General features: G+C 47.8%; 1 protein-coding gene across 6 annotated transcripts in view; it reads right to left on the reverse strand.

Moving 5' to 3' along the window:
* The window catches only part of NEK7 (NIMA related kinase 7), an 87,797-nt gene that overhangs the window by 30,727 nt on the left and 43,009 nt on the right, over positions 1–14,061 (reverse strand). For 4 of the 6 annotated variants that reach the window (XM_015587491.2, XM_006904430.3, XM_025044734.1 and 1 more), the window contains 3 exons: positions 12,475–12,615; positions 7,824–7,886; positions 6,192–6,302 (listed from right to left, as the gene is read on the reverse strand). In XM_015587491.2, the coding sequence (XP_015442977.1) occupies positions 6,192–6,302; positions 7,824–7,886; positions 12,475–12,615 (315 nt within the window). The remainder of the gene's footprint in view (positions 1–6,191; positions 6,303–7,823; positions 7,887–12,474; positions 12,616–14,061) is intronic. The other 2 variants (XM_025044740.1, XM_025044745.1) reach the window with 1 other exon arrangement.

Consider the following 14,061-nt stretch of genomic DNA (forward strand, 5'->3'; position numbering starts at 1 on the left):
AAATACCAGGCCTTCTGGCGTGGACCAGAAGTCCCCGTGGACATCTGGACAGGACCGAATCTCAAGGACCTTCGGTGTGGACAGGACCGAGCGCCCTGTAATCGGTGACGTCAGTCAGGCAGAGAAAGACAAACGCTGTGCTTGTATGTGGAACCTAAAAGGCCAAACAAGCAAGAAACGCACACACATTCACAGACTCACAGCAGAGGGGGTCAGACTTGTCACCAGAGCGCGGTGGGGGAGGGGAACAGAGGGAGAGGGTCGCAGGTACATGCTTCCAGTTATGAGATAAGTAAGCCCTGGGGATGTAAAGGGTCACGCGGTGACGACAGGTACCACTGCTGCATGGTACGTGGTTGTCGAGAGAGTAAATCCTAAGAGTTCTTGTTAGGGAAAACACATTTTCTCTTTTGCTTTTTCTTTTATTGTATCTACTTGAAACGATGATGCTAACTCAACTGATTACAGTAATCATTTCACAATATACGTAAGTCAAACTATTATGCTGCACGCTTTAAACTTATACGAGGTATGGATCATATCTCAAAAAAACGGAGGTGGGGGACGAGCCTTAACTAATTATTCGGAATTGTGCCAAACTGTTGGCACAAAATAAATATCTATTTAAATTATTTGTATTGCACATTCGCCAAAAAACACCTGTAAAAATAAAACTTCCTTCTTAGCCAGTGTGGTGTGGTATGACAATCCTGTGGCAGATAAACTCCTGAGTTTCCTCTCACGAGACTTATTACATTGGGTTATATTTTGTTTTATTGATTTGATAGCAAAATAAGCGTTTTAAAAATTTTGTCACCCATATGCACTTATATTTCCTTCTGTCGAACTGACCTTCTAGTAGACAGTTAGAAATATAGAAATTTTCAATAGCTCAATGAATAAACTATATTTTGGCAAAATGGGCTATAAAAATTTAAATACGTTTTGGCAACATTTCTATCGACGAGTTGAAATAAACTCTCGTTTATGTATTTCGGAGGTAGTCTCTCATGTCCGTCACACTAAGCCTCCAGGACCAAGTATGTCTCCCGACACGGGAGGGGGAGATAAACAGCATTAACGAGGTGCGCCACAAGGCGGGGTGAGCATCGGCCCAGCTCTGGGCACAATAAGAAAACCGGAAGCGGACGTACCACAACTGCTCAGCTGAAATCTGTTTTGTAAGAGTCTATTTTCCTTTACAATTCTGATTACTGATGATAAAGAAATGGATGATGAGGAATTCTGGGTTTCCTTTTATCCTAAATCTCATCTGGGAAGTGCTTCATCTGACCACAGCCTCAGGTACTCCTTTGTCACTAATTAGAGAAATACTGAATATTTCAACTATAAATTGCTTAATTACATTTGTCAGCCTGCTCTAAACCAATTAATTATTTACTTGTAAAAATCTTTGATGCGACGCTGTCCCGGGGTTCATTTCTGGAATACAGACCAGGAGCCATATTTCCTCTGCCACCCCAATTAAGCTGAAGATTCGAGACAGTGAAATACAATGTTGTGATGTACAATGATTTACAGCGTTATTCACTAGAAAGAAACGAATCCCGTTCCTTATGACTCAAGTTTATCTGCTGCTGTCCCTGACAAAGCATGAAGTCGCCGTCACGCTCCTTCATAAAAGAAGTCCCTGGGAGTTTGTCCTGTGCAGTCTTAGCACGAATAAGAGAGTTTAGAAAACAATTACAGAATTTCTCAGGGCCAAACAGAAAACCCTTCTCGTGTTAGAATGCTGTCATCTCTCCCACCAGCTCACCACTCGGTATCTTAGCAACCCCCGTGCGAGCGGAGTGTGAAACAGCAGGAAGCTGCTGGTCATTATACACCACCCATGCTCCCCTCCTGGCCCCTGGGACAGAGACATGTAACAGAGGTAAAACCATCAACTTCTACACGTACAATCACCACATATTTACTGAGTTAATGTTATCGGCCAGGAACCTCCCTAGAAACTGGAGGCAGCCTGGCGAGCGAAGCAGACGCGGTCCCTGTACTCGACAGAGCGTTAAGTCGAACGAGAAATACAGACATCGATAAAAAAATCACACGTAAAAATATGATCCTTTTCCTAACCGGCTGTGTTCCTGAGTGGTATGAAAGAAAAGTATTAAGAGCCTCAAACGGTACAAGGGTCAAAGGCAACACGCTTGAGAAAGTGACGTGTGAATGGAGACTGAAGAGTAATAGACAAAACTCATGGTGGCGGGGGGGCGGGACTCCAGGCAGAGGGAACGCACAGGGACACCCAACGCCCGGAGCAGGAGAGCATGGGGAAGGGGGAAGTCATGAATCGGAGGTTTAAATGGAATGAAAAAAATCTACAGACTTATCGGATTGATGCCACGGATTTGGAGAGGCACAGATAATTAAGTATGTATGTGCATATGTTTGTATGTGTCTATAAAAATATAGACACATACGAATGTATTATTTAGCCCTCATAATAACACTTAAGACGGGTTTTATTAGCCCAATGGCATAGCTAGGGCAACTGCAGCTCCTTTAATCATTAAAGATTAAATAATGAATCAAGGTCACACAGCACCTCGGCTTCAGATCCCTCCCTTGCCATCAGAAGCCCAGTCGGATTCGGCCGTCCTGTTACAACTTGTTCCACGCCGACTCCGCCTTTCCACACTCGCCACAGCTGCACTTACACCGTTCTCTGAGGGCGGTAGCCCAAAGCCCGTCTCCGCCCTGACAGTGACTTCCAAGTAGGCACAAGCCATGTATCTGGCATACAGTAAACATCCAATAAACAAATCGATTCAAGAGCTGTTTTTAAAAGCTACAAATCGCCATAACTATTTTACAGAGTAATATGCCCTATCTGTGATGATTTCCAGTACCATGTCCTATTACTCAACAACCCTGCAGAAGCCTAGGTGACCCCCTACCTGAGCGTGTACGATGTTGCCGTGTTGACATAAACAGGTTGCGTGCCGGCGCTCTCTCTGTACGAATGCAAAGCGATGGGGGGGGGGTTTCCCGTGTCTATCCAGGTCATAGTGGCGAGCTGGTGGTGAGCCCCGGGAGGCGAGGCTCCTCACCCCGTGAAAAAACTAATGCCCACGGGACGGGCTGCGCTTTACGTCTAAAAGGAAATAAAATTAACGCCGGGCTGACTTGAGTCAAATTCCTTCCTTTTATACCGGGAAGATAAGTGGGGTACACAGCAGGTTTGCTGAGCCAGTGGAGGGAAAGGGAAAAGCCACAGCCACGTGCACCGCTGAAACCATCCATCAGCCAAGGGCGGATTCGGTCTGAGCGGGGACCGGGAGCGCACGCGGTCGGAGCCGAGTCCCTGAGTGATCGTTCCTGCTCAGGCCTACGGTGTCGCTCTGCAGAGGACACCCACGCACACTGGAGGACGGGGGGTGCTCCGTGGGGGGTGCGGCTTGGTGAAACTCCGCTGGGCCAGTGTGCGGACACACCAGGGCGTCGAGGGCTGTGACCATGCCACCTCCACCTGCAGCTGACCTCTCAGGGGGTCCGCACAACCCGGCCCAGGCGTCTGCTGCCGCGACACAACGTGATGGCACCTCAGAGGCGGGAACAACACGGCCAACCCTCCACGGAGGCCGCTTCAAGGTCCCGCCCCTCTCCCCTGGGAGGCTAAGATGCCCCCGCCAGCCTGGGACGCATTAGGGACCAGTCCGCATAGGTCATTCTTTAAAAGGCTTCCCTAATCGTCTGGCACAGGACAGATGCCTCCGGATTTGTGTCACACGCCCCGAGGGTGCTTTCGGAGCTCAGCAATTCTGCGGGAGTGGTCGCTACTCGTGGCCACAAAGAATTCTGCAGTTCTGATCTGTCTCATGGTATCTACTGGGTCTGCAGACGGGAAGTTCCTGGGTGATTTGTACTGACGGTGAGAGCCACTTAAATCGGGAGCCGAGCTCTTCATCACACTGAGTATCAGGTCCCATGACACGCTTTCCCTTTGTCACCACCGTGAAATGGGTGGATGTGCCGAAGATGGAGGCGGCCGGGCTTCCATCAGGCACTGTGGCCGTGCCCTAGTTTCCCCCGGTGGCGAAGGGACAGGAGTGTCCTTCCAAGGTGAACGGCACCGGCTCACCGTGTGCGTGGAAGAGGAGCAGAGAACCTGCTGGACGAGGGCAGAGCACCGGGGACGATCACAGCCCAAAGCCTCAGGCTCTCCGTGGGGCGCGAGGCTCCGCCGCTGAAATGACGTTTCTTTTCTCTCCCCTCAGCCCCTATTTGCCCGATGAGGACCGGCCCCCCTTCCTTCCCACTGGAATTAAATCATTCTTGCTCTTAAAGGTTGAAGCACAGAGTGGAACCTCAGCTGTCTCTCTCGAAAGGTCTAGCTGCGTTTGCTTTCATGTGTCTCCTCTCGATACACAGCTGTTTTGTGAGATTTTGCATTGGTGTATTTGAATATTGTTTAAAATTAAGACAATAACTTTTTTATTGTTCCTTAATTTGCAAAGACAGAGTTTGTTAGTGGTTAGCTGTCTGTGCTAGTGGTAGGAAGTTCCTAAAACAGAAAATCAGATACCACCGATCAGAAGTGAGTCACTGACGGTGGGACTTTAAACGGTGGGCTTGCTAGCATTCTGCGGTAATGAGAACATCGGAACGGGTAGTGCTTTTCTAATTCAGAAAGCAAACTCAGAACTCTCCGTCTCACGTGACAGGTGGGGAAACGAGTTCAGTGGCCGACCCTGGAGGACGGGTCCGTAACTCCGCTGGAGAATCTGCCAGCACCGGGCTCAGAACAGCAGCGAGGGCTTTGTAATGAAATGCGAACTGGGTGTGCGGCCGCGTTTTTGCTGGTGAGAAGGTCGAGGGTCTTCATCCCATTTCCTCAGGAGTTCAGTGACACAAAAATCTTTAAGGGCAACTTAAGGGAAACGCATGGATTTTTCCATCAGCCAAAGCTCATTGCAAAGCCGGTTCTCCCGTTTCCCAGCAATGACACTCCTCCGGCTGTCACTCTGTCCCCCAGGATCCCGTGCGGACCAACAGATAATGCTACGAAGCGGCCAATACTGTTTTAAATGCGCCTCCCGATGACTCCACGTGGCAGAGATTACTCACTGTGCCCAGGACCTGCTGAGCGACCAACTGTACAGACAGCGGCCGCGCCACATACGAAAACAGATCTCTGAACCACAACCTCCAGCGGCCTGACCGGAACGCCGACCTTTTATCTACCTGGAACCACCCACGGGGCCAGACTGTGGGAAGCCAGCCTGCCACCCCTAGTGACAACCCAGGAAGCTAAGCGATGACCTGGACAACGGTCGGCCTCCCGTGGCCAGGACCTGACGCACAAAGCGACATATGACTCTCTAGCCACTTCTAGTCAGCCCCCACCACTCCTCCGGGTCGCCAGCCCCCAGGCCTGGTCTCCGGGAATCTGGTAGATCAGAATGGCCACATTAGCCCCAGAATTTGATGTAACAAAGACATAAATAATAACAATAACACAGCAGTAACTTCCACTTATACACATACTTACCATGCGTGAGGCACCATTCTAAGCTCTGAATAAACGTCAGGTAACTAATCATTTAAAACAACGAACCAGAGAAGTAGGTTCTACTGTTATTCTGATTTTGAGGAAAAAAAAAAATGGCACACAGAAGTAACCTGCCCAGGGACAGCAGCTTTTAGGCTGCTGTTATTTGGGGGTTTCTATAACTTGTAGCTGAACTTGAACCCAGTTAACATGCCTTCGGAAAAGCAAGCTAAGTAGCTTCAGTGGACGGATCAGGGTCTGATGTGCACGGGCCGAGCGCAAAGCCTCTCTTCTTCCTCAGTGGCCCCCGAAGCAGGCCGGGCCACTCTAGAGTCCCCTTCTGCCCCTTTGCCTGACATCGGGAGACGCAGGACGAGGGTGGTCTGCGCAGGGAATCCAGCTGCGAAACTAACTTTAGCTCACAGAGGACGGGTCTCGCGGCGTGCTTCCACGCCGGTGCTGAGCGCGCGCGCGTCCACGCTGGCCAGTGTGGACTCTGCCAGGTGGGCCAGCTTCACTGTCACCGCTGCCTGCCACTGCCACGCCACAGGCCGGGCACCGCGCCGAGGTCCTTAAAGTATGTGTGTGACACACCTAAATGCTTACCAGACAGCGCCACTGGAAACAATAAGTCTTTGGGGGTTTTTTGGGGGGTTTTTTCTTTTTTTTTTGACCTTACCTTTATCATTCTGGAGAGATCGCCAGCATCTGCTAATTCCAAAACGATGTTTAGCTCATTATCTTCAATGAACGACGCATAATATTTAATGACATTTGGATGGTTGAGTTGCTAAGGAAAAAAGAAAACATGGAAAAATTTTCTTATTGTAAATTCCCAAGAGTCACTTACAGTTTTGTAACTTAAGAATAAACTCAGTTACTGAATTTCGTTTTGAAGTTACAGAAATCTTAACATGACAGTACATTTTTCTTTAATCTAGTGAATTTTGAAACGAGTATCGTAATTGTTAAAAGTAAAATAAGATATCGATTCATTTTATTTTAATATTCTTTATTAGAAATAATAGAATAAATTATGCAATGAAAAATTTTTTTAAAGTATCGCTAGTATAATGAACATGTATGTGCACATAAATGATCACTTGCTAAAAATTACATCTTTCAAAATGAGAACTGTCATTTCGGGACACTCGACGGCAAATAAGTTTTCCTTTCTATTCTCATTTTGAAGTGGGGCTGATCCTGATATAACTACAGCCAGTGGTTGAAAAAGAAAACAGAGCAAAACTGGCATCCATTATATTGTACCTAAATATTGCTTTTAAGTCAAATGAAATAAATACACTTAAGTTATCTAAGGGATTGATTCATAAAATCGCCCTAAGAAAAATTTCACCGTGTAGAAATATATGAATCAGTCTATACACATTTATGATCTTTTTGTACAATCTTTTGTTCAACCTTTAAACAAGTTAATCTATGACAAATAGTTTCTCACCAAAAAAAAGTATTCAAGAATGGTCCCAGAGAGCACATACATGCGTTTCCTCTCCTCTTTCTACTTAAAACCTTTTCCTCAAAAAGTTTATATACATTTTTAAAGTCGCTACTTCATGTCCCAGGAAGTAACTATCGCTAACAGAATAATTTAAAAACACGGTTCGCTTTGAGCTCACTCTCATCTTTTCGGGTCAGTCGGAATCGCTTTATGCAGAAACGAAACTGGATGGCATAGAGACCCGAGTCTTTCCTAACAGTTTAAACTGCGACATAAGCCGCAGCAGCCCGCGGAGGACGTTCTGCGAGAGTAAAGGCAGCGTGGGAGAAACTGACTACAGTTATCGCTTTGAGTGGATGAGAAACTGGAAAACTAATTCTGACACATACGTCACGTCACCCTGTCTGAAACTGGAGAAAAGGTACAGAGATAAGAGATAGCACAGAAAGCGTGGGGGCCGTTTGCACAGTCCGCACTCTGCTACCGCACCTGAGAACACAAACAAGGTGTGCGTCGCTTAACCTTCAGGAGTATGTCTGACAAGGAAGACCAGGAAAAATTTCTTCTGTGTTTTATGCCTATTTTGTCTATTTCCTAGTTAGAAATGGGGGAGGGGGGAAGGGGGGACAAAAGCTAATCCTACCGACTGTTCCAATTACGTTATTTACAATGAACACGAAGGTAATTATATTTTTCAACATGCTCAGATTCAAACTTACAGTCAGTTGAAATCAGAATGGCATAAGCTGTCTTAAACATCTTTTCATTCGTAAGTACAATATTTGAATAAGTCTTTTTTAACAACATATTCCATTATGTTCGAAATGTAGTCAACAGTGTCTGGTTATTTACCTTAAGGAGATCTATTTCTTTGATACAATCGGCACGGGCTTTGGCATCCATTAAATCAAATATCTAAAAACAGAATCCAGAATTATTTAATAAAATAATAATCTATAGTTCAAGCTACCATGTAAATTCATTAAGATCGTTTGTATTAAATTATACACCCACTAACAGACTTTCTTTCCGATTAGCTTTTGGGAGCTACAGAGAGCTGTAGATACTTTAGTTCATGTTACGGTTAGTGCTCGTCTTTGCCCTCAAAAGGCAGTCAGTATTTAAACAAGAAAAGAGAACAGCTAGATCTTTCACGTCTTAGGTTCAAATGGAACAGGATGGGAGTTGCAATCATTAATACGATAAAATAATAGTTACTATACTGAACAATTAACATGTATCAACATACTGCACGAACTATCTCGTTCAATTCTCGTTTGATCCTTATAGGGACGATGACATTATATTCTTATTTTACAGATGAAGAAAAGTGGTTTAGAAAGCTTAAGAAATTGACAGTTCACACAGCTAAATAAGGGAACAGCCAGAATTCATTCTCTGATCCGACCTCTCGACCATAATCTGCACGATCAAACCAGGTCCAAGTCTAATCCTGCGTCCTTGAGGGAGGGGAAATGACTCCAAGATGGTGAAGGCTGGTACTTCGGAAAGGGGGGGTGACAAAATCTTACTCTCGTTAAGTATAAAGCACAATATGCATACAACACGTAAACAGATATATTTATAAAATTAAAACTTCATGGGGGGGAGGAGTAGTTAGGAAAAAAGTGTCTGAAAAGACTCCTTGAAAGATGAAGAAAAGATTGAGAATTATTAGTCTAACGTGAAAAAAAGGAAAACAAGTAATACGACCGAGGGGCATTTACCAGGTCTCCGAAAACAAAGAGCTCCCCAGATGTCCTAGTGTGTGCGAAACAGGCCACACGAGCGGCACCCTGAACGCTGCGTCCGCACAAGCCAGCGCCACGGGCTGGTCAGAACCCAGCCACGACACTCAGCCACCACGGCCCGGCCCAGCCACGACACTCAGCCACCATGGCCCGGCCCAGCCCTCCTGCCTCGGACGCCAGCGTGCCCCAGGAAAAGCAGGGGTGCGCCAGACAGGGCGGGAGGGGCGCCACCAGGCCCGTGACCTCGAGGGGTGTCGGGGCGCCCAGCTCTGGTGGTCCTGACGGCTCCCACCCCCAGGTAAGGGCAGGGGCTCCCGGAGGCGAGACACCTGCGGACGACAGACACCTGCGAATGACGGACACAAGAAGTGGCCGCGCCGGGCGTGGGCCCAGGGCGTTCCGGCCCAGTCTGTCTCTGTCTTCCCCATGGGCCCCGGCGGCCGTGAAGTCTGACACGCACACACCTAACCAGTGAGCTCGGAAAGACGTGTGTGTGAAGTGTGGTGCCAGAAGCTGACAGGGGTCCCCAAGCGGGCGGTGTGACGCTGCAGCTGGACCCGAGAGACGACAGGGCTCTGCGGGCAGGCACAGCGGGCGTCCACAGCGGAAAGTGAGCCACGACATGGGGCTTCGTGACAGCTTGCGAGAGGCGACCTTTGCTCTGTAACAGGCAACTAATGCCCAAATATGCACGTGGCTCTCATATTTCCTTCACTTTTTAAAACACGAAGAAAACAAAATTTAAAAACCGGAATGAGATCCGTAAACTCGCCTCCTTAAACGACTGTGGCTCTCGCGCACTGCCGTCCACGTGTCGCACAAACGTGTCCCGCAGAGCGAAAGCAGCAGCATGGCAAAGGCACCGCCTTGCACCTCACACTGCAGCTCATCCTCTCTCCGCTTCCATGGTCTTCACCTCCATTCCGATCGTGCTGTTTCTAACGAAAACTGCCAATATCGAGTCTACGCTGCTCAGGTTTTAATGTGAAACAGCTGAGCGCTGGGTACTGTTAAGATGTTTTTTATTAGTTTCAAGTGTACAGTACACTGGTTAGACATTTATGTGGTTTCTGAAACGATCCCCCTGATTACCCATTGTTAAGATTTGAGAAAATATAGACCCTTATCCCAGCTGATGGTTTACGAAAAGAGAGAAATCGATGGCGTCGAAGTTCCTCCCCTTCGTTCACGTGACAGAGAAGGACGTGTGTGTGGCCGTGCGTGTGTCAGAAACAGTAGCTGTTCTCTCCCCCGTCGGCGGCGACTCTAAGCACCTCAGCCCCAGCGGACCTGTGTTAACCGCCAGGATCTCGGAACGGGACAGAACGGAATGGAACGAAAAGGAAAGGAGGAGGGAGACAAGAAAGGTCTCTGAGTGGCAAATCGCAGTCCCAAAGTTTACATAAAACACCCAGGAGGAAACTGTTCTGCAAACACCAAGCCCTCGAAGGTACTGAACTTTGGGGAGATGAGAGAGTGCATTCGCTATAAGGGGACACTCACTGCAGGAGTGAAAGGCAACGGGAACAGCGACCCGTCTGAAAGCCGCGTGACGAGCAGTGCGTGACACAGCTCACGCTCAGCTTCACACTCAGCACTCGCACACAGAAAAGCCACTGCTTCCCCAAAGTCCCCAAATGATGCCAGAAAAAGGATGCTGTTCCTATGAGACACGATAAATAATAACGACAAATATTAATGTAAACAAAATTTTGGACTTGCCGTTACAGAAATGACATACACCCAGACTACTTACACTTACAAATCACAATGAAAAGAGAAATCACTGAGTCTTGCCAAATCACGAAGGCCGATGCCATTCTCGGAAAGTACCAGCCAGAAGGCACTTGTGATAACTCAAAGAAAAGTAAGGAAGTACAAAACTTTCAATGTCTTAGACCTTGAAGGGATTCCTGAAAACATTATTTTATTTTTTCGGGAGAGGAAGAAAGGATAATTCTGGTACTAGCGATTAAGAAAATCACAAAGCTGGAGACATGTATAAATCTAATCTGCCAGTAATCGATGTGTCTATGATGAAAAAAAAAAAATTTAAAACGAAAGAGTGAGCGAGATGAGATGCGTGTGGAACCCTAAGTACACAGGAGACCCTAAGTAGACACAAAACACCAAGACAGACAGAAGCGTGCCACGTACAAACAGTGAACCTTTAATTCGATTTATAAGTATACTAATTTAGAACTACACATTTTTTATTTTTAAGTGGATCCTCGATAATATCAAAAGCCACTCCTCAAACACTGAGAGAAATAAGCACTGCTGGCACATTTAAGGCAGAACTAAATTCTGAACCAAATACATTTATTAATGCGTTTAATTGGAAATTCGGAAGTGTCTTCTCTCTCTTTTTCTCTTAGCCAGCAAGTCCAGACAAAAAAGAAAATGAACCTTTAGAAAAAGTCATTCCCAGAGTCAAAGCCGTGCGATTTCATGAGCAAGAAAGGCAACACATACAGGAGAATCGGGATTTTTCTAAAAATAGTTTTCATTAAATATTTGCCAGCTCGTCTTCAGAAGGCATCTTTTTCGACTCTACCAAAGTTTGAGTTTTTAAATCTATTTTATACTTAGTAAGAGCCAAGATATTAGCCGTGTTCAGGCAGGTGCGGGCTGACAAGTTCCTGGTATTCTCTGAATCACTTTAAAGGTTTTCTCTTGTCATCTTCCAATTTTGCCCAAATCGCTCACGATTCCTGAGGCTGATCAGGGTAACACTAGGTAGCCCGAAGGGAGAAAAAAGGAAAAAAACGCCTTCAGGTAACTTAACAGAAATGTCCTTGAACGGGCACATGCCACTTAGTTAGAAGAAAAACACTTAAAATGCAGCAAAGACGGTACTTTAAACCGTCCACTACAAGAGGCGAAGAGCCAGGGTGTACCCCACTTTACCCGGATCTGGCACCCATGGGAAGGTCAACCAGCGCCTCCTGTGCCTCCCCAGCTTTCTGAAGCCAGGAAATGAACCGAGTAGCTGGTTCCCCAAGTGAGTCCCGGTGACAAGACCTCTCCGCAAAGACCAGCAACGCTGTGTGACGTCGAACATACGCGGGGACAGAGAGGCAGCGTGTTCCTGACGGGCCAGTGCCTTGGCGTCTCTGGACCCGCGGGGCACGTGGCACAGCGGGTGAGACAAGCGAGCGAGGGGGGCGGGACAGCGAGGCCGGGACAGCGAGCGGATCCCGGAACGGCGAGGACACGGCGTGGAGGTCCCAAGGCGGACGCCTGTCCTCTTAGGCCACCTGCTCCACTCTTCCCTCCTGTGCCAGCGAACCCGCTGCACTGCGGGACGCCTCACCCCGACCTGATGGCTGTGTACTGACCCGAGGCCACGCATCCCACGGGTCTGCGTCCCTGTCGTGATGCCCAGAGCTGCAGGGCTCCAGCTGAGGGTGCGACACCCAGCTACACGTCCAATTAGGAGAAACGGTGACAATTCCAATCTGCCTCATAAAACCCAGAGCTGTGAAAGCTTGTGTCGGATCGTTCCGGCCAACCCCGAATGCGGGTGGACAAAGCCAGCTAAAGTGATAAAGCCTAGAGCTACGAGTAAAACTAAAATTTAATTTCTACTGTGCGCTACCCTCGATTCAAGCTTTTAAAGTACAATTGACGTTCTTTCCCAGAATTCCCCACATGACAGTTAGTTTTCAATCAATCAAGACATACTTTTCTCCACTGAGTATTCACATAGCACGATGGAACAGTGATGTAGAGAATTGAAATCATCTTACCTGAACTTTTTTTAAAGCTACTGGTACTCCATCCAAGAGACAGGCTGCTCTATAAACTTCACTAAATTGCCCGCGACCAATTTTCTTTTCTATCCGAAAGTTGGCTAATGTATTATAGCCCATGTCCGGTCGTAAGGCCTTCTGTAATTAGAAAAGTCAGAAAAGTTTTCAATCACACGATATGCACGCGATCATTGACTGTTTGCACATATGTAGCGAGACCTAGACTAGCTGCAGACAGCCATGCGGTCCACAGACGGTCATGGACGGCGCACGGGAGCGAGCCACGGGCAATCCTGCGCTCGTAAAAACTCCTGTGCGGAAGGAAGATAAACAAACAAGGTAACTGTGAAAAAACATATATATATATATAATGCGTGAGACAGAAAGGGCTAAAAAGAAAAAACAATCAAAGCAGAGGGACGTAAGATGTCAGGGGATGAGGATTTCGAAACTGTAGATGCGAACGCTGTAAACGGTCCTCAGTTCACGGACAGCACACGCGTCCTGAGGACTCGCGCGCTTCTGTGACAATTCTTTCCTTCTCCAATGCACCTTTGAGTCGACGTGGAATAAATAGATATGTTCATTTAGCCCAACCTGCCAATTAATGGATGAAAACTCCTCAGCTTCCTGACCGTTATTTAACTTCTATAAAGAACGTTTCCAGTGGCGGGCATCGTTGCTTTAAAAAAACAAACAAACAAACAAACAAAAAAAAACTTTATTTTTTGGGGGGCAGCTGTAGGTTCACCTGAGCGTAAGGTACAGAGACTCAGCACGGTCCCCGTCCCCGCCCACGCTCAGCCGCCCGTCGTCACACCCCAGCAGGTAGTCTTCTGTTGCGAATGATGAACCCACATCGCCACGTCATCGTCGCCCAGAGTCGGGAGGTGACGTTCGGGTCCACTCAGCGTTGCGCACTCTGTGGGCCTGGACAAACGTGTAATGACACGCGCCCACCACGGCAGCATCGAACAGCATTCCCGCGGCCTGAAAATCACGGCCCGCAGACACCTGGCAACCAATGATGTTTTTAGTCTCCATTTTGCTTTTTCCAGAATGTCACACAGTTGGGATCGCACGGGGTACAGCCTTTCCAGACTGGCTTCTCTCACTCAGCACATAATGACATCTGTAAACAACATTTTTGTTGTTAATGGACTCGGAAACGCTTGCTGCCCTACGGAGCTCGCCCCGCATGGAGGAGGCCGCGATCGGGCCGCGACAGCGCCTCCAGGGGACAGCACACGGGCCGCTCCTACTTTGAAACGAAACTCAGCCCCTTACAGATTTGACTCGGGACCCTAGTTCTTTCGGTCACCTGATCGCTCATGGGCTCGTCCGCCCAGTCGTAGGGGGGACATTACCGAGCGTGCACTACAGTCAGACGCCGTCTCCTGCAGGGCTCGCCCGTGCACCCAAGGGACGCGGCTCCTGAAGCCCCTCACGACGGCACCAGCCGTCTGCAGCATCCGCACCCACAAAGCTGTAACTAAAGAGCTGTCACGTGCCTGGAAGATTTTTGTTTTTCGGCTGAACGTGCATGGGCCTTTTCAAGACCCCCGGGTTCCCGATGAACCCGCT

The sequence above is a fragment of the Pteropus alecto genome, unplaced genomic scaffold, assembly GCF_000325575.1.
Source record: "Pteropus alecto unplaced genomic scaffold, ASM32557v1 scaffold90, whole genome shotgun sequence".
NCBI classification, from domain to species: Eukaryota; Metazoa; Chordata; class Mammalia; order Chiroptera; family Pteropodidae; genus Pteropus; species Pteropus alecto.